This window comes from Cynoglossus semilaevis, chromosome 6, assembly GCF_000523025.1.
Source record: "Cynoglossus semilaevis isolate Cse_v1.0 chromosome 6, Cse_v1.0, whole genome shotgun sequence".
Taxonomy (NCBI): Eukaryota; Metazoa; Chordata; class Actinopteri; order Pleuronectiformes; family Cynoglossidae; genus Cynoglossus; species Cynoglossus semilaevis.
The window spans coordinates 16,864,210-16,889,528 of record NC_024312.1 but is presented as its reverse complement, the minus strand read 5'-3'; the positions used below and the strand labels follow the sequence as shown (position 1 = coordinate 16,889,528).

Below are 25,319 nucleotides of genomic sequence, written 5' to 3'. Positions count from 1 at the left end.
CCTGCAGACTGGATGGAGGACAGGCTGTTGGAGCTGAGCTGGAGGGTGGGGATTTTAGGGCAAGGCAGCACTTTTAAACGTGGGGAGGTGAGTAATAACAAGGAATCGGTTAGCTGTCTTCTGGAATGCACATCGACTGGATTAAATATGTGCTCAGGATTGATTAGGTATACGTCCTCAGCATCACACCGTACAGTATCTTCTTCACATATTCTATCACAGTTGTAGTTCCACTGCTCTTCGTTTCTTGTATTGTTTTTTTTTCTTTTAACCTTGAAACTCCCTGTGATTATCACGTCAGCTGGACATGTGTGGAGATGTGGAACCTGATGGCTACAATGTAATGATGTGTTATATTTGCTGAGCTGCATACACGCAGAAATCTGTTATCATTTTAGGCATATTCAAGAATATATTCATATTCAGAAGACCACGTGATAGTTACAGTATTGCCACAAAAAGAAAACCACCCTGTTTGTCACTGTTTGTCTCACAGGCATTGACTTGGGTTTGAGTTCAAATACAGCAGTTTGAACGGAAGATCTGTAATCTATACATCTAGGATGCATTGGAGATTGGGAGTTCATTATATTTAATATTTGGCCCTTGAGGTGATTTCATTTTTTTAAAACAATTATCAAAATATTTTTTAAAATATTTTCTTTTTTTTTTGAGAGTCATGTAAATATATTTTCCTTATTTGAGTTAAATATAAGCATTTCTTAATTTTACAAAATTCTATGTAAAAAGTGACCATCAAATCTGACACACTAAATGTCAAGTAGTGGGAATGTCATTTTAATAATGCAGTGTTCGAGAAGAGCCAAATTAAGGTTGGTAGAACAACTTTTAAAATGGACTGAATACATACATCTAATAACAGTGTAAATACACCATTGTCAAAGCTAGTTGTTTTTTTTATTTGTTTGTTTTTAACTTTTGTGTCTCTATGAACAGTGAATCTAAAACCAACTATATTTCATTTTTTTGTTCATACAGTTTTGAAAATCATAGCACACGGTCGTTTTACCCATGTTTTTTTTCACAGCCCCTAGTATTTTGCCAAATATCTGTAGTTATTTGATTAAGACCTCCTAAAAGAGTCAGTTTGAAGTTTATGGTGCAGGAAATTCTTTATACCTGCATAGATAAGTGCTGTAAATCTGCTTTGAGGCCAACTACTGTATGCTTTTTTTTGACATATGTTTCTTTGCCCACAAGCAATTCTCTTCCTTAAATGATCCCCATATGTGTGGCAGCGTTACTGGCTCCTGCCGAACCATCTACACACTCCATCAGAGACTGTGTCCAAAAACCGAAGCAAAGATGCCAGTTGGTGGAAGAACTGTCTGCCCACATGAGCTTGTAAAGTTAGATTGTGAAGCAATAAATAAATAAATAAAAAGATCGCAAATTAACAATTAGAAAAGAGTCCTGGGAATTACAGCATGTGGGTCAGATCCCAGCACCATTAAATGGCTGCTTATTTATGCTGAAGTGCTGGATACACAGAAATTCTTCAAAAAGTAATGTATTAATAAATAAACACGGTGTTTAAAGTCAAATGTCACTTTGAGACAATATTTCACTGAAAACATGTCAATTATTAAGATTTATACTAGTCATAGAAATTGAAGAATTATGTCCATACAAGAAAAGTCAAATATCTGCACATCACAACCCACGGTGGTTCCAACCATTTCTAAGCCATCTGGTCTCTTATTACTTATTCATTCTCAATACAAAATGAGGAGCGTATAAAAAAAAATAGTAGATGTGTACAAATGCCAATGTAGAATGACTTGTATGTATTATTAATAGAATGATGGCCTGTTTAGCCTGTTAGCAGACAGGGCAGTATTCTACATTGAAACCATATAATCAGTCAAATTAAATTAAACACCAGTGGTTCCCAAACTTTTTTCTGGAGTGTATCCCTTTCGTAGATGTGATGATTCTAGAATTACCCTTAATGTCAACATTATGATTTCAAATCTCCTCTAAACTGTAGTTAAAACATTTGATTTCTACAAACCTGCAATTTGCACCAAAAAGGGAATTAAAATTACAAAAGCAGTGAAATTCCTAAAAATAAATAAATAAATAAATAATAAAGTTAATTTGCTTCGCCCCATGCTTCCACTGGAGCACTGCCCCACCAAATAAACATTGAGCTAGTCACAATACAACACACAAACTGATTAAAGAGTCCAGTTGTTCATCCACTTCCTGTAGGAAGCTTTTTAAAACACTCTCCAAGTTCAAGGCAACTTTAATGGGACCTAAGAAAAGAGTGTGTAATTAAATTAAATTAAATGAAAACCAACAGGATGCTAACTTAAATGTGTCCTTGTCACAATTAATGACGAGTTTAGAGTTCAAAGAAACTTTAAGGATTGCCAATAACCTCAATGAAATATTAGCATCTGTATACTAGCATGTTAGACAGCAGCCCAAACAGCTACACATGACATTGCTCCTAAATGAAGATAGCAACTTGCATGACCTTATGATCTTTTTTAAAGAAAATAATAATAAAAATTCATATATATTTACTGTATCTACGTCTCTTCACATATTGGTGAGGAACAGACTGTGACGACACGTTTCTCTTTTTAAGCCACCAGCAATGGACACTTCAGTGAAGGTGGAGGAAACCGTTGGCTACTACTGTGTAAAATCAATGCAGATGTGCAGGTAAGTGACCATGCGGTAAACCAAGGCTGCACTGTGCCAAGCTCAGAACAATTTCCCTCTCTAATTGGACATCCCACGCAAGGTCTGCTTCCAATCACTGTGTAAGGCCTGTGCGTCAGGCACACTGGCAGGACGGTGGACCGCGGTTGGTCAGGGTTTGAAGAACATTATTTTTTTACCAGGCATGCTTTTTATATTCACATTTACAGAGATTAAAAAATATTAGTTACTCAAAAGTAAGAGCTAAATCTTTATCATAACTGCAGCCATTTTGATCTGTTGGCACAGACCAAACAAGGACAGCTTCCCCTCGGTGATGCCACCCACCAGAGTACAGGATTTTTGAGCCTCGCCAATTTTCTACACCTGTTCATTTGAATCCTCTCATAAGGCCTACATTCTAGCAGTGCCATCATTGGTTAAGGCTTTCTCTCTTCCCTCGGATTTCCTCTCTTTCACAGTTGCCTCACCTGGAACAAATCTGTAACACAATCATAGTGTCCTTACATAAAAGCTCCATTCTTTCCTTTGATAGTCCGTTTCTCTCTACACTTGTTCTTTTCTCTTTCCTCTGGTAGCTCATGCAGCAACGTCTGGAAGAGATTCAACTTAAAACAGAGACACCGTCACTCGGCATTATGCAAATTGGCTTGAAACAATTCACTGATGCTCTGCTTATTTTTCCTTTTTTTTGCTTTTGAAGACAACAGAATGGGCTCTTTGTTCAAAAAACAAGCGGCGCATAATCAAAGTAAGAGCCTCACTTGTGGAGAAATTTAGAACACAGTCATAAAGGCCTTGAATTGTTTCATGGAATCAAATTAATTGGCTTGATGACTCACATTTCTTTTGAATAAACAAACAAACAGTAATATGTTTGTTAATAAAAATGAGTGAAAATTATAGAGAATTGGGTAACTTTTTTTCATGTCTCCTCATCATTAGTTTGCACTCATCCATCCTAAGCACTGATTGCACCTTCTGGATGACTGGATGCTTACAGCTGTAAGGCTGCTTGTTCATCAGTCGTCGCTCGCAGCTTCACAGTGAGTCCAGCATCACTGGGTGATTAAACTCTAATAGCAGCCTTCTGAGAAGTCCAGGGGGATTTTCTCCCGAGTCAACATGCCAGACCCCATTTCCTCCTCACTCACTACAGCCTTTCAACACCCGGCCGGCTGCAGCCACTACAGATCTCCACATGGACTTTGAACACATCCTCAGGAGCTAAGGAGTGACTGCAGCATCAGAATTTGAACAAACACAGACAACCGTGACAATATTCATCTTTTCATGACAGATATTAGGATTTAATGTTATTACCGTTTTAATTTTGGCAGATTAGAAAGCAGGCACGCGGCCTAAACGGATCCTGCTCTGAGTTCAACTGGAAAATATTCACACATGCGTCATAGTTTGAACCACTGCTTTTGCATTTGTCAGTTGGAACCATGGTTTAGACAGCAACACAATAGCTCGTAGTCAAAGGAAGAGTATGAAAGATTGTTTGTTACTGTTAGCAAGTAAGTCACTCCCCCACAGGGACAGTTGTTCTCTAACTCAGTCAAAAGGTTTTCCAATAAAAAAAGTACTTACTTTTAGAATTGTGACCTGGCTGATGGTATTTTAAGAACGTGTTCCTAACATTTGTGCCTAATATATTGAAAAAAATGTGTTCTATGGCTAGGAAACTAGTGTTGATAATACAGTGGTTAATTACCTGTTCAGACTTTGTTTAGTTTCTTTTAAACTAAATGACGCTGATCTTGGTTTATTATTAGCTTTGTGTGGTTTCGCTGGGATCTGCATTATTATTTAGGTGAGCCAAACAATAAAAATAATTTTTGAATTAGGTGTAAAATAACAATAAATTGTTAGTTGAATTCTCTGAAAAAAATATGATAAATGATATAATAATATGATATAATTAAAGTTGAACAAATCTCACAAAATGACTTAATAGAATTTAAGCAGTTTATGCCGAAGGTTACGTCAATTCTGATTCTGATCTTATTCAGCTGATGGCAGCTACAAGTGACATATTTGTATTAAATGATATTTATTTTTTTCCTGAACAGTTTTTCCCTTTAATCATTTAGGAAAATCCTGAAATAACTATTTAAAAAAACATTTAATTTCTGTTAAGTCAACTTTAGTTTGGTATTATTAAAATGGCATTGCAGAAACAGCCCGCTCTGTCTTTCTGATGGTTGTGGCTCCAAACTGTTGTCAAACAACAATCTGGGTCCGGCGGCTGACGCCTGTCTTAGACGTCTTTTCAGACGTGTAGATACTTCCCACGCAGCACAACACAGCAGCCGTTATCCAGTACCCAGTGGCTGAGACAACGCACGCTGCTCCATGTGACTTTAATTGAATGATTAGATGTAATTTAATAAGCAATTGAAGGGCAGTGCGTGTGAGTTTGAGGTGTAAAGCAAAAGAGCATTTGTGAGTCAAGCCTTTGTCTGTGACCTCCATCACTGCTGCTACCTTTCAGGCTGCATCACGAGGCCTGATCATCTTCATGCCAACCACTCTGTATGGACTCCAACTCTCTAATTATACAGACCACCAATTTCAGGAGCCACAGAGTTTACAGGTCAGGTTCTCAGGCTTAAAACGCCTTCGATTTGTCACGTAAATAAACATCTGAAAATTCGATCAAACGCATAAAAATATTCCAATTAAAATTATTTATGAGCAGAACAGAGGCAAACCCTTTAGTTCAATGTTCAATATTTCAGAGACGTTTGGTATCAGTTCACTCTGAAAGGCCAATATTCAGGCAAATCCATCACACCAAGGATTTTGAAAGGCTGAAACAAGAAAGCTTTGAATTAAGTCAAAACGAAAGAAAGAAAGAAAGAAAAACACATCAGTGACACAAGATTGTGAAATTATCTTGAATTGTGGTACAACAACTTGAAATATTATCCCTGCATGTGGACCCATTACCCCCACATTCACACAGCTGTTTACTGTCAATCTGCCACAGCTCATGCAAATTTGGCAGAAAACGGCTGGCATTATTATAAAGAGAATGGGAATGGCTCACTCCATAACTTAACTATGATGCAGTAAAATAGTTCCATAAATCACTTCAAGTCTGTTAATTCTCAGAGTAAATCAACGTCCCCAGAGGAGCTGCAGTCTGTAAAATATGGCTCGTTACTAAACCAAAGGGACGTAAGCCTACAGTGGGACTGAAAGTCTGGGTAGAAAGTTTTAATTCTGAATCCAGGATTGTTGAAATGTCAGAAAAGTCTCGCAGCCATTTGAGAAGCCGACTTGTGGAAGCAATCTGGGCAAATTGGGGTGTGTAGACAAGTGTATTATCCAACTTGTGTCTTGACTGCTTGGACAGCCCACTTGCCAACTGTCATATTGTTGGAGATAGACTACACCCTCTTGGCTGGTGCCAAGAACGCCTGTAGATTTACAATAACACCCGGCTGCACAATGGCGAAGGCAGAGGCCTGCACGGCAGCCAGAGACACTAATCTAAAGTTATAAGTTGTTAAGCTCTGTTATTACACTGTAATTGTTACAGACTCCTGGATGTAGCGACGACTACTGCAGCTGACTCAGTTCATCTGAACCCACAAATCACAGCAAAGTCTTCAGCGCTAGTAGCATATTTATCAGACACAGTTGGAGCTGCGTCCTACCTATGACTGACAGAGGCACTGGAAATATGTCGTGTGGTATTTCTGCTGCAGGAAAAAAAATAATGTATTTCCTATATGAACCTTTATAATGAGTGGATTTGAAAGGTTCAAATCCATTTGACTAGTTTATTGTTCAGTAACTTCACCTAGGATTGTTCCTACTATTAATGATCTGCTTCATCAGTCATTGTGAATATACAGTACAGACACATATACACATATTTTTCCTTGTCCTAATTTGTCCTCTGTATTTTACCCCTGCCTCGGGGGGAGAGGGATAGACAAGGGCTGTGATGCAAAAATCACTTTCTTTAAATTGTAAACATTGACATCTATTCAAATCAAAGCCATCAATATTCAAACATTTGTCACATATTTATGCTTGGATGCTTGTGATTATCCATTATAATCAATCAACCTTAGGACAGAGGACCAACAGGACAGTTAGCATTGACCTGCACTGAGGACCATGTGACTGGATCGGCTAAGCACAACACAGAGCTACACCATTCTGTGGGAATGTACACCACCGGAGACATTAACCATCCATTATAAAAGCTTGGACCTGCATAGATTTTTCCAGTACTGTACTCTATTAATCTCCTATGGGAAATCTTCATCAAGCTCATCCTTGAACACCCTGTTATTTGGATCACAACCTCACTCAATAAATTCTGAGCTATCGCTCATCTTTGGGGGTTTTTTCGCACTCGGAAACTGACTGACTTTTTTTGTCTTAAGTCATTAGACCTCATCGTATATATATGCGCTGTTGACCGATACGGAGGACACATTCACACACATCATATAAAAATGTATGTTGAATGTAACACATCACACATATGTACTAATGTATTTACCAGGTCAAATGCAGTGCTGTACATTATCCTCAGCCAATCGGTTTTAACTCGGCCTTTAACCTCAAGCCTTAGGTTAAGCTTGACATCTGTCGTGTTTAAAAGTTTTTCTTAAATTTGGAACCATGAATAGAGGAGTAAAAGGTGACCAGTGTTTAAAGTGGCAGTGAACAAATGTAGCATTAGAAGGATGTGGATGTAGACAAGGCTGTGACCTAACCTCATCATGTGGTGCTTCACTGCTGCAGTGGCCTGTAGGACGCTGAGTCTCAGCAGCCGTTTGAACGAGAACAAGGCTGTTGTTCAACAAGCGTCCTCCCAATTTGAATGTGGACAGCATGACTCTGATTAGGCTCCATGTGAATGGGCTTCTTTCTTGTCTCAATAAGGACATTCCTGGCAATTAGGAGGATGAGTACAGCTCTGTTTGTCCCTTGGACACTACCTCGTGCTGGACCAGCGACTACCTGAGATACACAGGAACCATGTGATTCATCTGCAGGCAGCTGCGCGACCACAACATTTATAAATGCTACCAATTCCAGGAGGGAACTCATTTATAGTTTCACATGTCTTTTAATAGTTCATGTGTTAGAAATGACCCCAGTCCAACCAATTACTTGTGTAAAAAGGGACAGTTACTTAACATAACTATATAACAATTTGATATAAACTGGGAGAAAATCTGTTATTGGATTTTCTCTCCTGTTACAAAACAATCCAGCGGGTCAGTGAATATCAGCTGGATCAGAAATGTATTTTGCAAAAACAAAATGGTATTTGATGATGGAACAAGAGCCAATGAAGATGTAAGAGGTGAAGCGTTTTCTCTGAAAAGATTATGAGAGCTTTTGGACAAATCCAAGAGGAGCAATGGAAACCATGGATGACACCATGTGTATCTAACTGTTAAAAGGTTTTAGTCTTTTAAGACAACAAAATGGTAAGATGACCTAACTGTTGATCTTTCAGCTACATCATCACTTAAACTGTGCAAAGGTATGTTTATATAATCTGTGAAGGGAGAATATATCAGGGGCGTGGGTGACACTAGGGACAGGGACACTTCAGATTCATAGTGACCTTGACCTGGCCCGAGTAATGTTCCCAATTGACCTGTTTGTGTACTACGAATAATGATAAATTCAATTCAATAAGTTGTACACGAATGCTTGAATTTTCACAGTTAAACTTAAGCACGGACATATTCAGAAAAACATGTCACCTATATAAAAACCAAACTATATGGTATAACTGACAGCTTGGTACCAACATATCACTAATTCACCTGTGTGGCCAAAACATTCAGCCAGAATAATGAAGGCCCTCTTGTGGTTTTCACATCGTCTCTGGATAACTTTTTAGAACTTTACACTATGGAGAAAACACTTCATAATTTTTATGATTAATGATGGGAATTGAAACCACTGTTTAACTTTGTGACTCATTTACTGGTTATTCTTTGACACTTTTAAAGAACAGTTCCAACACTGGGCAGACTGGCTCATGGAAAACCTATGAAGGGATTAAACTGGAATACTTCTAGCAGAGACGAGAGGAAGTGTACAACAGACATACAGTGGATGGTGGTAATGACTGGCTCGAGATGCACTAAATCATCAAACACCTCCTCAAACATGTGGGAGCTGGTGGGGGATGAAAAGGAGGCTGGGCCAGTCCAACAGTCGCCCACAGTGTCTTCCTGTTCACCTCCTTTAAAGCCAGTGCTCTATTGGATTAACGTTGGCCTCGGGGTGAGAGTGGGTAGAGGTAACCTGAACAAAGGGAGGTGTGGGGAGGGGGGCAGTCAGCCAACTGTTTTGAGTGAAAGTTTTAAGGAATTTTGGGCATCTGTGTTTGTTGGCGAGTGTGTTTGTTTGGGTCTGATTTTAACATCCTGCGAAACTTGAGGGGCAGAGACATACACCACTCACCTACATTTATACATCATGTTACTGATGATGATCCTGGTGATGAGTGCTTTTCAAATGCTTTGCAGTTTCTTTATGAAACTGGTTCTACTGACATGCGGCCCTGAGACTCTCTCCTGTTCTGTCATCTCTCTGGAGAGCAGTAAGAGTCTGTGTGGTGTGGTCATGTCAGTACAGCCAGCCAGTAAAGATAAAAGGAGCCAACAGGTTTGTGGTGACAGCTTCTCTCCACACCTCCTCACTGATTTCTGATTTTTTTAGTAGCTGGCCTTCACTTTGTTGAGAAATACTGGGCCTTTTTTCATCTGCTAGCACGTAATATGTGGACATCATGCTGCCCCTGCCATATGCTGAAATCACATGACTGCAGCGTGAACTCAAATACGTGTGATTGTGAGCCAATATTAAAACCTCAAACTGTGTTTTGAACCAAAGCGCTGACAAAAGACTTCAGGATCTGCTGAAATATTACTGAGACATAGGATAGTTCACCTCTCCAGTGACGGTCTCCCGTGTCCCACTGCTCAGGTCAAAGGTCACCGCTGTGACAGTGCCTGCGCATCTGAGCCTCTCTTTTTACCCCAAAAGCAAAACACCCAAGGGCAGAATGGTGGGCTTGTCTGGCCACCCCAACCTGACTCCCCAGAATCCTGGCAGGGAGGCAGAAAACCCAGGATCAGGACTCCCCCCTGCACAAATACAGACGGGGTCGTGGGTCATCTGGGGAGCTCACACAAGGCTTTCATCCCAGAGAAGCTCATTTCAAGGGAATGTGGCACTTTCTCCATCGAGATAGGAGTCGGTCTTTGGCCCTATGTGACTGCACTGAACCCAGGATCCACAGACATGTTTGGTTTTGGTCCGCCGTCTCGGTGCATATCACCTTGCCCTGTCCAGACATCGCTCTGGAAAGATCGGGCTGGGTCAGCAAACACATGGTGTTCTGTTACAATGCAAACAGTTACAAAAATTGTATCAAACAGGAAGATCGAGGACACCTGGTTAAAACAACAGTATTCTTGGCTTCAAGCTCTTACAGAAAAGATGACCTCAGCATCTAAAGCACAAATATCATTCCCTGATCACAGACACACTGAATTACAATAACTAATGCAATGCTTTGCAAATGGTGGTTCATGACCTAAAATGTGTGGTGTCACTGAATTGAGTGGGTCACTGTATGAAGTGAAAATATATATCAATATTCCACCATTTCAAAACTTCCATCACGCATACACAAGTCCTAGACACTCTTCCCATAGTATTCCTATTTTACTGTTCTACTTTGAGGAGCATGTTCTTTAAGTTACATTTTCTCCCTTTTGTCTCAGACATAAAACGTAAACAGTTCCGATGCTTTTCTGTACAAAGTTAAATATACGTAAACGTCTAGTGTGTACAGAAATCCTTTAAAGCCTGCCTAGCAACACTGGCAGCTTATTCTAAAGACATTCAGGCTCAACAGTTTAATGTAACACAGTGTAAATTAGAAGTAGAGTAAAAATGGAAAGTCAACATTTTCCATATTTGGTAGCAGTTGACTTGCTAACTTAGATGAGTTTGGCCCTGAACTTGAAACTTTGTATGAAACTCTGAATGTATTCATTCAGCATGTACTGTAAGCAGTCAAATCTCTGGAAAAGTGTATGCCTTTATAGTTTCTTTTCATGACCATTTAGAAACAAAGCACATCTGGATTTTCCAGCAATATTGGGGCTAATGTCAAATTACAGAATATTAAGGTAATCTTTTCAAAATGCTTGGCCCAAGGCATCATTTCTGTCTGCAATCAATTTCCAGTATTAACAGAGAGACTCATTATCTTTATTATCTCTCTGTTCGTTTGCAGCGACTGAACTCCTGAAAGCCTATGCCAAATATTCCCAACAGCTGTCAACAAGTGTTCAATACAGTGATATCTAACACCGTGTGTCTTTGAGCATGTGTGTCTGTGTACAACTTGGGTTTCAGTGACAGTCAAACAATCAGGACTTATAACATTTTTGGACTCCCAAAGAGGAAGTCAGGATGACATAAATCATTAACTGTTGAAGCCAATAGGTGTTTAAGGGTTCGGGATAGGATAGTAGCTAGGGTTAAGATTAGTGTGTGTGTGTGAAGGGGGGGAGGGTCTCTAAAATAAAAAAAATGTGTGTATGTGTGTAGCAGAGAGAGGGAGAGAGATATCTGTAGTGATATTTGGAACACGTGTCCACAACTGTTCAACCTCTTCCTATGAAGTCTTCCATATGTCCCATGTTTTAGCAATTGTGAGTGCTGTTTCAGTTTTTACATTATTAAAGCTAGGCACCTCCATGAATATGTTAACACTGTGGACCAAAAATACTGGCTACATCTGAGCTCCTCTTCTAAGAGCTTTCATCTCTAGTCAGCAGCTGAAGTCCTAAAACGTTTTGACGCCTAAAAGAAATTGGAGTTTTTACATTAGATTTTAGATTTAATTTTAATGAATTATGGGTACAGAATATGTATTAAAGTATGACTGAGTATTCTTCACTATCTATCTTTAACCTCATTAAAAACCCAAACAGATGACACACTAACAATGCAGATAAAAGGTTAGGGAACATCTGTAAGTGAACGCCACACAAGGGGCAGTGTGGTTAAGGAAGTGAATTTAAGTCCGCAAGGTTTAATACATTTAATTAAAAAATTAGAAATTAAAGTCTGCGACACCCCTTGAAAAACTGGGGACAAAAAACAAAGACCGAAAAGTATGTCAAAATTGTGTCTCTCGTGTTTTGTGTTTTCCAAATTGGTCTATACAAATAAATTTCGAATCTGAGAAAAGACTGGGTTTTAGTGTCTTATACCACATTAGCAGACAAATTTAAAAAAACACTTGCAAACCCACAGCAATTACAATCATACTATCACTCCACTATCATCAAACATGTAATTGGAGTGTGTTGCAGGCATCAACTTTAAAATTAGCTTAGTGTTAGTGGCTTAGTATTTACTTCAACTCAATAAAACCAAACACATATTTTTGAAATGCTTGTAATTAACTAGTAATTGTAAAGTAATTAAATAAGGTTTCTTAGCTGTTTTATGTACAGTATATGTAATTGACAACACACTAGTTGGTCTAGACTAGAACATCACACTATGGTAGTTGGCGATGAATGTGAACCTGATTCCTTCATGCATTCCTATACATTGTGGTGGCCACTTTTATATGAATTGGTACTTTCTGATTTATGGATTGATTGTCCACAAGAGAAGGAGACGTGGAGCCGAGAGTTTACAGGGAGCATAGCATCTCCTCTGTCTCCCTGTGTTTGGTCCCGTTTATTGAATTATACATCAGTACAACCACTGCCTCTTTTTTCTCTCCCCTCATCTCTGCCTAATTTGATCAGAGAATCTGCTGATGCAGTGTGTGCCTGCTTCATGTGAAACCAATTTGAAGCTGCACATAAAATGTGGTGTCTCTTTTACTCTTTCTCTCTTCTCCCTCTCTCTCTCTCACACACACACACACATACAGCGGGTGTGGTGTGTGTGTGTGGCGGGGGGGGGGGGGGGGGGGTTCAAAAACCTCCTTATAGATAGAATGTGGCTGCAGGACTGTATGCAGAGGACGGCAGCTGATGGCTTGTCCACAGGTGAGAGATTGGAAACTGGACACCAACGTGGCATCAGTGAGATAATACAGCATGCCTGTCATTACTGAACAATGTTTCAAAATGTGCCTGGATTATATGGTTACAACATATACACACACAGATGCACAATAATAATAATAATAATAGAAATAATAATTGTTGTTATTATTATATTTTGAATGAATGTGGTGAAAAAGACATGGATACTAAATGTTAGCAGGTTTCCTGTGGTAACACACATTATGTTTACATAAAGACATTCTTAAATTTAAAGTACTGTGGCTATCTTAACGAATTTACTATTTTGTTTTTTTTTACAAGTACAGGTTCTGGATACACAATACTTTCTGAAAGACTTGTAAAGCTTTCAAGGTTTCAGTGTGGGCACTGAGAGTTCTCTAAACAAGTTGTAATGCTACACACACACACGGTGTAGACATATGTTTAGATTTGATCTGTCAAACAGGGACATGTCTGGTCTCGTATTCCACAACATGGAAACACACACGTATGCACACGCACGCACACACAAACATGAGAGTCAGTTATGTCAAGGACAAAACCAACAGGGATTTGTGAAGTGGACAGCGTGACCCTCACAGAAACCTGGTCTCAACAATACACACTCAGAATGAAACGACCAGAAACGACACCAGTGGGCAGCGGTTAAAGAAGAGCATGATCGCTGGTTCTCAACCAAGCACTAAGTACTGGTATAATGTGAAATACTGTATATTTCAGGGTAATTATGAATCATTTTCTGGGCATTAATTAATGTAATATTGGCTTCACTCCTCAAAAACTAACTTTTAACAAATTTGTATTCATGATTTTGGCTTGAATTTAAACTATTGCTCTTTAGTTAGGTTTTAATTGAAATCTGTTACAGCTTTCTCTTGCATGTTTACTTTGTGTTGTGTTTTATGTCTATACATATGTTCTGACAAACGTTTAACCTATGCCACTGTTTTATTAAGTTTCGACTGACAGGTATTCAATTTGGGCCTACGTTTTGGTATTTAAACTTTTCGTGGGGTTGGTAAAAACAGAGATGAACCATTTTGTGGTTAAATTAATTTTATATGCTGTTTATTAGCAAACATTGCTGTTTGTGACTGTTGTAATTGATATTATTATTATGGTTAATGTAAGTTCTATATATTTTATTTAAGTGATTTTAGCCATACATGGCTATATATAAAATATAAAAACATATAACAAATCTATAAAAGGCTAAATATACACATTAGGTGTTTTATTTAAGGGTCTGATTTTGGCTACTCTTTGTTTTTGCTGTACTCCCCTCCGACAGCTAGAACTGAGGAAGACTCTTGGATGAGAGGTGAAACGTCTTCTTCTAGAAAATTCACGTCCAGTTGCCATTTTAGCTTAAATGTATCATAGTTTTTACATGGTATTAAGCTGATAACGTGAGATTAATTAGATAACACTTCTGTGCTTGTAATCTAACCACACATTTGATTGTAAGACACATGAAGACCAGAAGGTTTGACCAACATGAACTTAATGACTAGGTAAAGGCCTCTGTTAGGAGATCGTTAGGAGCCGTTTGAAAGTAACAATAAACAAAATCTATTTTCGAGTGATTGTAGACTTAGATCACATTAAAACTTGTAGACACAGAGACACAGGAGTAGAGGAGATTTACAGTGTCACCACTAAAATAGATAAATGGAAATGAGACAGTGTAAATTTGACAGGGAGGTTGCAGGCTTAGAATAAAGAGGCTCTGCTGGCTTACTGATTCCCATCATTCCTCTCTTCACTTTAAATTCCCATCTATATGCGAGCAAGGGATTTACAAGAAACAGGTTCAAGCCCAAGTCCAAGTCCAGTCAAGCGTGTTTCAAAATGACATGAGAGCATCTGCAGAACCGGATCAAATTGTACACAGACAACTACAGACTTTGATTGTCATCGTTCCATTAAGTTTCCATGCACAAAATTCTCTGTGAGACACATGTCATTCTGTTCCCATAAAGAATAACAACAAAACGGACTGTATACTGTACACACAGTTTTTCCCATCTGCAGTGCCTGAACTTTCCCACAGCCAAACCGAACATGGCTGGGACGTATAAAGTCTAAAGGAAAACGTTTTCTCCAGCCCAGATATTTGCACCACTAGGACTCTCATAGAAGAAAGCGATAGCCAGGGGACTTTTTTAGAGACCCTGCTGCTGGAACGCACAAGGCCACTGCCAACATAAACCCCCCCGAGGCTGTGGGCCACTGCATCAGAGGAGAGGCCGTCCCCTCAGCCCTGGATACCTGGACATGGTTCCTGCTGGAAGTCAAACAGACGAATGAGCACCGAGTGGAAACCTTTTAGAGAGAATGCTTTGCATGAGTGATGTATATCTGTGACAGCTGAGTCCTGAGCCTGTGGCTGTGGAGTGGTTTCCATTAAGGCAGGGCTGCATATGCTGCAGTCAGAGAAATGCAGCCACTCCTGTTTGTCTAGCTGCGTGACAAATGTGAATGTTGGTTTCTTTACTCTGACACTTTTATCTCTGAGTGTTGCATTGGCTCCTTTCTTCCATGATGGATGTAGGAGTTATGGACTTGAAGAAATGATATCTTTCTATTACTGAAATCATGCATGAGTGAATGTGCCCCTCTACTTATTAGGTACATGAAAAAAATGATTGTAGAACGGATGGATTCATTTATAATTAATGCGGAAATAATTGTACTTTATTTTCAAAACAAAAGACAAAAATCTGACAGGAAAAGATTATTTAACAGCCCCCCCCCCAAAAAAAAGTGGTTTGCTGTTTCAGCAAATAAACAAAGGTATTACAGTAAAATCCAATGAAAACAGATCGAAAACTCTAAATTTAGCAAAGTCTGTGGGAGAAACCAACCGTGAAATACAGAGCTGACGTGTTTCTACCGTCGACCTCACTAGTAATGATGCAAATAAATACAATAATAATAGGGTTAACGAGTCGGCTGCTCGTGATGTTTATCTAAAGCATGAAATGATAGAATGGGTTGACATTAATTCCAGAAGTTAAAACCAAACGTCACTAAAGGATACTTTTTTTTATCACATGAAAACAACACTGAAAAAAATCCTACAGATGTTTGGGTTTTGTATGAAGCGAAACTAGAACTCACACACACCAGCAGACGTAGTGTTTGTACCGAAGGACGGAGCGGCAGCCATACAACAGACATGTCCAAAATCTGGGCCTCGGCCCAAATGTGGAACTTTGACCAGTTTTATATGACCTAAAACCTATTTTATTACAATTATTTTGGTATCTGGTTGGGCTCCTCCCTTTTTTAAGCAAAATGTGCGTGAAAATTAATCTGCATTCTTTTATATTCAAATATATTATAAAAGACAGTTTTTCCTGCTTTATTAATAAAATGTTCACATCAACTATGACCACATCTTTTGTGCAAATCCATTGGTTCATGCAATTTATTTATAATTCTTTTTGACATTTTTATGAAATGAAAATAGCATGTTTTGGAAGACGTTTACCCGACTTTGGAAGAATTACCACTTTAACAAAAGCAGTTGTTGTTGCACTTGTGTCAAATTCGATGCATTAGTTTGTAATTTTAGTTCAGTCTTATTGAATCGGATTTTTCTTTTAAAAATAAAAGGTGGTCAGCCCCGGACTGAACCATTTCACTGTTCCCTTCCGTTTTAAATGATCGGTTTAGTTTGGGAATAAAACCATAGTAAGAATATAAGATATGGCTTTTGTTGAAAATGAACCGTGCAGATTATCTTATATAATTTAATCTGTATTACATTTACGTTTCAACCAACGTCCACATATGTGGTCTCCATTATGAATCAGGCCCGTGCCTCGAATTAATTCGTTAATTGAGAAGAAAACAAATAATAATAGAAAAAACAAAGATGAATATAGAGAACAATAAGTAAAATAAATATAGAAAAAAGATTAAAAGAAGGAAAGGGGGAATAAATTAGAAACGATAGCTAGTTCCACTTATTGAACACTTTTCGTTTCAGACATTTAAAATAAAAACAAAATGACCACGACAACGACGAGCACAATAATAACAGTGATAATAACAATAGGCATAGCACGAATTTTATTCATCATCATTTTTCTCACGAAATATTTTCTCATTTAATTTAACTGAACGAAAACCCATCCAGTCTGAGTGCTGACGTCAAAAGGTGCTTTAACAGCTTCAATTTAGATTTTTACGGACATGACGACAAAGGACATCGCAGTCGTGACGTTTTAATACGTATCGTAAGTAAATTTGTATTAATTTCACGTCAAAACACGTATTCTCACAGGGGGACGTCAGACACGTTATGATACGACAAAAAAAAAAAAAAAACGAGAAAAATTGTTGCCGGATATTTATGATTATTGTGGGTTCTCTTTTTTGGATGTTGTTGTTGCTCGAAAGGTTTTCATTTAACCAACACTGGGTGCACAGTCGTACTCAGTCTGTCTGTGTGCGTTAAAGAATGAAAAATCAAATGAAACGGCTTTAAGCTTGTCGTAAAGAGTGGCGCGGCAAAGTGAGATGTGAATGTCTTCATCCTTCCACATAGAGGGCAGCAATCAAAGCTCTTGTCTTCTTCCTCTTATTACATTAATGTCATGTGTTCCGTGTCCCGCGCGTTTTACGCAGCAAAACGTTGCCCACTCCTGAGCTTGACCTCCCATTTCTGCTGCTGCCGCACTATAACACAGGCTGCAGCCCACTGTGGGCCCGTTCTTCACATGGTGCACATCCATGTGCCAGAAGGTTGGGGTGTGTGTGAGTGTGTGAGGCTGAGTGTGTGTGTCTGCACGGGCTACTGAGGCGGGCATCAGTTTGAGCAAGGCATTTCTCTTTACCCCGACAAACCTTCAGGGGGCTTTTAGCATTTGTTCAGTCTGCAGTCTCTGGAAAACATCTGATTCATTTTTTAAACAGTCCCAGATGCTGCACTGAGTGTGTGTTGGAGTGTGCGTGTGTGTTGGAGTGCATGAGATTTTCTGCTGTATCTAGAGAAGGGGTGGGAAAGACAAACCGTGTGGATTTTTTTTTTTTTTTTTTTTGAAATATCACTTTTGAAGAATGAACGCAGATACGTGCGTCTCATACTGCGATATGACATCCATGGATTCATATTATAGCTCGTCCACAGCGCAGGGTAGAGATCACCAGGCCAACACGTTCAGGACTTTCCCGGCGTCTGAGAGCAAGTACAGCCCGACCTTCGTGTCTGGTAAAGGGCAGCTGTACGGGGAGAAGTCTCGGAGCCCATTCCAGTCGGAGTGCCAGTCGCTGGATGGCGCCGAGGAGAACACGTTCAGCAAATACCAGCTCTTCATGCAACGACCGACCTGCAAAACTCCACCCGAAGGAAGCAAGCTGCACCCGGACAGCGGCCACAACGGAGCCCTCATGCCCTGCTACGGTGAGTGCACGCGCGCAAGGCGGTCGTAAAGGCGCACGGTGCCAGTGAGAAACTATACCAAAACGAGGGTAAAGAGACAGAGGGAGTGTGTGAAAAAAGAACTGCAAAAGATTTCCTGTGATTTCAAACGCACGTTAGTGTGTGTTATTGAGAGATGGAGAAGGAGGAGTTGGGGGTGGGAAGGGGGGATGCAGAGGTTTCTCTAACATCGACCTTACTTTACTGTAACAAAGAAGTAAATTATAGAAAAACATATAATTTTTTATTTGTGTACCTATATAATGTTTTTACATTATATACATAAGTAATATAAATAAACAATGGAAAACACAGGTCAGTGCTTTGATCATTTAGATTTTTAAAATAACATATCTATATATATCTATATATATATATAGATATATATATAGCAAAACATAGCAGAATAAATGTGATCAATCACTATTCACATAATTGGTGACGAAGGCGCGTATACACAAGGATAAAGTCTGAAAAAAACAAGCAAAGAATTTAAACCAAATGAAAAAATCAAGTGTAAATATAGAGAAGATTAAACGTGATTTTTTGTGGAATATATCTCCCTAGAACAATTTTTAAATTACTAAGATTAACTGCTGACTTTGAAAGCCAATCCGACTCACAGAAATGACCTTATACAGAGAACGGAGGCCAAAAATCCGCACGGCCAATTGACTGATTTTATTAAACATGTACTGACCATTTAAATAGCTCCGACTATGGCCTGTATCATCAAGGCCTTTTAAAGACAACAATCCATTTTACTGTGCATTTTATGAGACGCTGGGCTTTAAATCAGAAACAATGGAAACGTGTTACTCTGTTAATAATGTTCTCATTTCAGCATTTTCTTTAGTCACTGTGGCCAAGCCTTTTTGGGTGCCCATTTATAATATATTTTAGAATTTTTACGCAACAGCCTTTGCGATTTACAATGACCTTAATAGAGAGTAAATTAATCTTCATTTACAGAGGCCAATTACAGGTGGAGTTGCAGTATGCGTCATACTTTGCCAAAATTCCTCCGTAAAAGTTCCGTTTGTCCTGCTCTTATGTGCAGAGTCACCCGCAGACCGGTGCACCAATGCATTGAAGTGAATTGTTTTGGCAAGTGCATTGACAGAGCCGTTTAAACACCGTCATTAAATGCGACATGCCTCCCTCGAGGACGGCTCTGCGATGTTATTATTGAAAATGTTGCAGCCAGATGAAGGCATCATGGCTCTGGGGAGGATACTTTGGGGTCTTGCCAAAGCCTCAGGCGTCAACAGGCTTGAATGTTACGTGTGGTCCTCAATGGGAGATATATTGCTCAATGCGAATGGTTTATCTCCACAACGATGACAAAAGTCCTCTCTCATCCACAGAGAGTTCTCTGTGCGGTATCCTGGGCTACGATTGTGCTATTGACGTCAACAAAACAATTTTAAACTGCGTCTGCATAGATAGGACAAATGTGTTGAGAAAAAAATATCAGATTAAAAATTTAAAAAACTTCGACAAAAAAAAAAAACTATATTACCAAATCGCTATTATTTAAAAGGATGCAATTCAATGAGTTAAAGTACAGGTGAACGTTTACTGCAGTAGAAACCTATAACTAATAATTCTACCATTACACTACACTCACCACCATTTTCTTGTTCGGAGTAAAATTACTTCATTCTAATTCAATAGTGTTATTGTATTATTACCTATACATTCTTGATACGTTTGAATGTAAACTATCAGGATTAGGTTACACAAGGAAAATACGTAAACACTATAAATAAAATATGTGACAACTATAGTAATAAAAAATGAAATAGCGATAGAGATAGAGAATGAGAAATTTGTCAGCTGCAGGAAACTAAAGCGGTTTCTTGCAAAATAGGTAACATAAAAATATAGAAAGGCAAAAAACCAACTGAAATCCAATCAAAAATAGCTGATTGTTAATGCACAATAAGATATTCACCAAGGATTTTTCAAAAGGGTAATACATATCACACAGGGCCAATATAAGGGTCAGGGTCAAATATAGGCCATGACTAATATTGAGCGGTCCATGAAGACCTCAAAGAAAAACAAAACTAACATCAGAAATCTATATACTGTATATATATATATATAAAGCTATTTATGTTTTCACATACGTACATTTAAACCTAGTATTAATTGTAGAGACCAATTTGTAAAGTTTTGATTTTTTCATATTAATACTTCATACCTCTTACACTTAGACTAAAGAAACAGACAAAACCAATTCCAAAAACCTAAAAAATAAAAAGATAGGAGCAGAGAATGATTTACGCTATTACACTGTTTGAACGGGAGACTAATATAAAACAGTACTTGTACATCAGTTATTTTAAGTGTTTTATTGCTATGACTTCTGTAGAGCTTCTAACACCTTAATACTTCCAAACGTAGATTTTTAAAAAAAAAGAATTCTAATGATTTTTTCTTAAAGGGCAATTGATTATCAAAGAAGTACAAATTGAATCTGCGCGCACTCGGACTCTGTCATAGAAAGACAAGTGTTTTCTAGTTGGATATACGCTGGCACTATAGGAAAAGGTTCTTACATTTGCCTTCATTCAATCAATGATGAACAAGGTAAAAAACAACACCACCATGGATGTTGGCGTTCATATGGTAGGTTTTGTTAGGTAATTTCAAGAGCGTCTGTGTTGTGACTCTAAGGTACAGTACCTGGTACTACAGTAGAGGAGAACCTTTCGTCCGTTCCTATGTTGTTAGCCCCATCTCTCATACAGTCCATACTCATCAGTGAGACTGTCCCACTGTGCACGCGGGCACTGAGCTGTCTACCTGCTCACGCAGCGATGACTGAAACAAAACCCCTGGAGCTGATGGACTGCTGAGGAATGCAGGTCAGCGCTGCAGGAGAGGGCTGCATTAATCCAAGGCAGATGTGTATTACTGCCTCTTATAGTTATTAATCATACTCCCCAAACATCGGCCCTGCAAAGAGTCACTGAGATGACAAAGTGGACTGGTTTACATAACCCTGTCTCAACAATACCTCCTTCAAACGATCAAAGAGTCAGAAATGGACAGTGGTATTAGGTAATGATTTCAGAGAGAGTTTTGGAAAAACTGGGGCAACTGAGAGTGTTTACATAAACAGAAATCTACGAGTTTATAAACGGGGGCCTGTATTGCACTGAATGTGAATTTTTCTCTTCCGTTGATTTTATTTTATTTAGTGTCCTGTGATTCTTTCTAAATATTCTAAAACTAAATATGAAAAATATTAAATTATAAAGTTAGTCAACAAATGAGGAAAAACACATCTCACCGCATAAAAAAACGCCTAAAACTCACCCCTGAAAAAGTTCACAGAATGAAAAGCTTTCTGTTAAAATACAATGCACTAAGTACACATTAAAGTTCTGGGTCATGTGACGTCACAAGATACGCATGCGCTGATGGCTAACACGTTGGCTTCATGTTCACATTAGACAAATGCTGCACGTGACACCTGTGACTGTGTCAGCATGAACATAATCTAGAATATAATCCGAGAGAATGACAGAGGAATAAAAAAAAAACATGGATTTGTCAAAGTTAATTTGAAATCCAAATACGCTTGTAAATGATCTTCTGTTTTGACTTGTCCAGCTAATACAAAAGGTGTTTACTTTCTGAGAGAAAGCAGGTTTTTCTGATCTCAATGCAGTTGACAGATTTCTGGAAATATCCAATGTTACAATTCTTCAGATATTTGATAGGAAGACATATTTTCTGTAGGATTACTATTTTTAATTTAACTGTATCCTGCTTATTGCTAACAACTGCTAAACAAGATGAAAGTACAGTATGACACAGAGCAGCTCATTTTTTCTTGGAGATGTTTGCTAAATGACAGCACTGAGTGTCCAGCTATCATTGTTGAGTGGCAGTGTCTGTGCCGAAGACTGTTTGTTGTAAACACACGTCGGCTAAAGCGCCTCATGACAGATTAAATGTGATAGTGGAATGTATTCATGACTTTCAGACAAAAGGCTGAGGTTTAAACGATGATTGATTACATGCATTTGAGTCACTTTTGATTCGACTTCTTTCTTTTTAGGCACCACTTTTTAATTTAATGGTTCTCGTCAAACCGTAAGAATTTATTTCATCTCTGTTTAATGCGTATTTCTGAGGAATATGCGTTAAACAAGGATGAAGTAAATTTATAGTATATGCCACCCCTCCATTTACGTATGCCGGAATATATACTTGAAATTTTCTATTTTACTTTTAGAGAATTTTAACAGAATACAGTGACGACTAACACCCAGGGTATTATACCAGTAGTGAGGTCATGATTGTATCAATTTATCAGGAGCTGAGGTTGAACAGAAAGAGATTTTTTTTTTTTGTGGTTTCCCAGGGAAACGGCATTCCAGAGTGAGCTGCTGACATAGATCCCTCCTCAGGAACATCTGGGAGCCTCCCTTTCACTAAGGAAACAACAGTCAACATCAGGATTTAGACTGGGCCAAGAGAAAAATAATGCAACACTTGACCTGTCTGTAGAGCATGCTCTGAAGATGAAATTTAAAACTACCTGACGAGAACAAAAGAATAAAAGACAGTGGATTGATTTAATAAATTCCAGTGACGTCTTTTAACAGTCGCAGAAGCGATAACTTAGCAAAACCCCTGATACTGAAGAATATGGAAGCCCATATCAAACACAGGCACAGAGAGACAGTAAATTGTATTTTAAAGCATGTATTTAGTCCATAACGTAGAGCTTTGTTTGGTAAGAGATGTAACATGACCACTGGTTTTAGATATGTTTTGGTTGTATACAACATTTTTATGATACAATTCAGTAAAACTACAGAAAAACACTAAATATTAACAAAATGATATCAAAATATAAAACCATTAAAAAAATTGCAATCAAAAGAACAAAAGAAATTAAATGTTTGACCATTCATTAGCTAAATTTTGTCAAAAAATACAGCAGAAAAACCCCAACTTTAACTAAAGCAGCTTATAGTAAGATGTTTTAGAGCTAAATATTAGCAAGAGGATTGGATAAAATTAAAGGAAAATATCTGAATTATACCTAAAACATTTTTCACAGAGGCACCAAAATCTCTGCTCTGTAAACCCATCCCTTGCTGACAGGCCATAAAAAATCATTTTAACAAAAAGTCATGGACCACATAAATCTTGTCCAAGTGCTACAATTAGCCCCAGGGCCAGACTTTGGACATGCTTGGTGAATATTGTATAAAGGTGTGATAATAAGGGCTCAGTCTGTGCAGCATGCAGCCAGCAGCTTTTGCTGTTCAGCGAGAACATTTAAAAGCACTCTTTTTAAAAGCATTCCCTTCTCTTTTTAGTGTTTGGCCATTAACCCTTCCCTGGGTTACTAATTTATAGTGTTTCTTTTATTTGGCTTCACTTGACCCTCCCTGTCCCATTCCATAAAAACTGAGAGGGTGCCCTGTTGCTTTACAAGCATTTAAATTACACTTTGATGTTTTCTCTCTGTTTTCAGCAGTGATTAAATTGCTGACCCTAGTAAACATCTGACCTCACCTAACTGAAGAGGTCTGCAGCATGTCACAGACTCACTCTGGCAAACTTCACGATCAGCTGTGGCGCTCTTGTACGTATATATATATATATAGATAAATATATATAGATAAATATATATAGATAAATATATATAGATAAATATATATAGATAAATATATATAGATAAATATATATAGATAAATATATATAGATAAATATATATAGATAAATATATATAGATAAATATATATAGATAAATATATATAGATAAATACTGTGACGAGAGCAGTCAAAAACGAATTCCTCTGAACGCTACAAAACCTGGAGCCAGTGCAGTGGAATTTTGGCTGCAAAAAGAAAGCGAGTGTGTGGTAACAGTGTTCTCCAGAACAGCATGTAGAAGAGACAGCTCAGCATGCGGGAGTGCTGGAAGATGTTTGTGGCAAAGGATTACATGGTTAGCGTGAGAGAAAAGAGTTGGGAGTATCAGATGGAGAAAAGTTGGTAATTACTGTAGATTCCAGTGTTAATGGAGTAAAGAGTTCCCAGTGTTGGTGCTGCTACAGGAGGGTCAGACATTAAAAAAGCTCATAGCTCAACAGGTTAAAGCTGACGTTGTGAGACCCAGCGTAGTGGAAATAACCTGAAGTCATAATGATTTTTTTAACGGGGTTTGAATGTGTTTGGGCTTCTGTAACAAAACTGTTGTCTACCAAAAATGTGCACTCTCTTCTACAGTTCCTGTTGTGGTTGTTTGGTCAACACAGTGACAATCCTTTGACCGATAGTGTTTTTTCGCATTTCTAAAAACATGCTCAGTAGCACTGTATTTTAGTGGTGCTCAGTTTAAATAGTTCCACTACAGTTAGAATGATGAAAGGTCAACAAGGCTGCCATTCTACATTGTTATGCCAACGACAGGACAGCACACAGGCGACAGCAGCCCACACCTACTGAGTTGCAACAAACTGGCTGATACTAATCAATCATCAGCATTCTGTTCCATTGATCCAGAGCACTACAAGGAATCAGAAACAACCAACAGAATTATATTTACATTTAACAGAGGAAATTATTCACAATCTTACCAATAAGACTTTCTCATCACAAAACAATGCTGTGGTTGTTGTGGTACGAAGGCAATGGTGATCACTCAGGCTTTGACTGAGTCACCTGGACGTTTAGGGAAGTTAGTAGTAGTTGGCTTTTCTGTCAGGTCTACAAGTAAGTGTTTTTATTTCTTATTATTTCTTATTTATTCTGAGGGGGGTGTGGTTATTCCTAGGGTAGCAGCAGCACCCCCCCCAAGTCCTTTACTTGTGCCACCTAATAGGCACACATTTTATTTTCTGTGATGTCACACTTATTAACAGAACATTAACACATTAACAGGCTTTTTTATCTTAAATTTTTCAAGTTGAGAAGAATAAATTGTATTTTATTTCATTGCATTTTAAATGTATTAAAGAACAAATCAACTAACTAACAAAAAACCCATCTCCTTACTTACATTCAGCTGGTAACTTTGCCAAACAGGATATACAGCACACCTT

At 38.4% G+C, this 25,319-nt stretch overlaps 1 protein-coding gene across 1 annotated transcript in view; it reads left to right on the top strand.

Moving 5' to 3' along the window:
• The first annotated feature begins 16,636 nt into the window (after positions 1-16,636).
• Positions 16,637-25,319, top strand: part of LOC103380441 (homeobox protein aristaless-like 4) — an 18,480-nt gene continuing 9,797 nt past the window's right edge. The window contains exon 1 of the mRNA XM_008312433.3: positions 16,637-18,219. Within this exon, the coding sequence (XP_008310655.1) occupies positions 17,877-18,219 (343 nt within the window). The 5' untranslated portion in view covers positions 16,637-17,876. The remainder of the gene's footprint in view (positions 18,220-25,319) is intronic.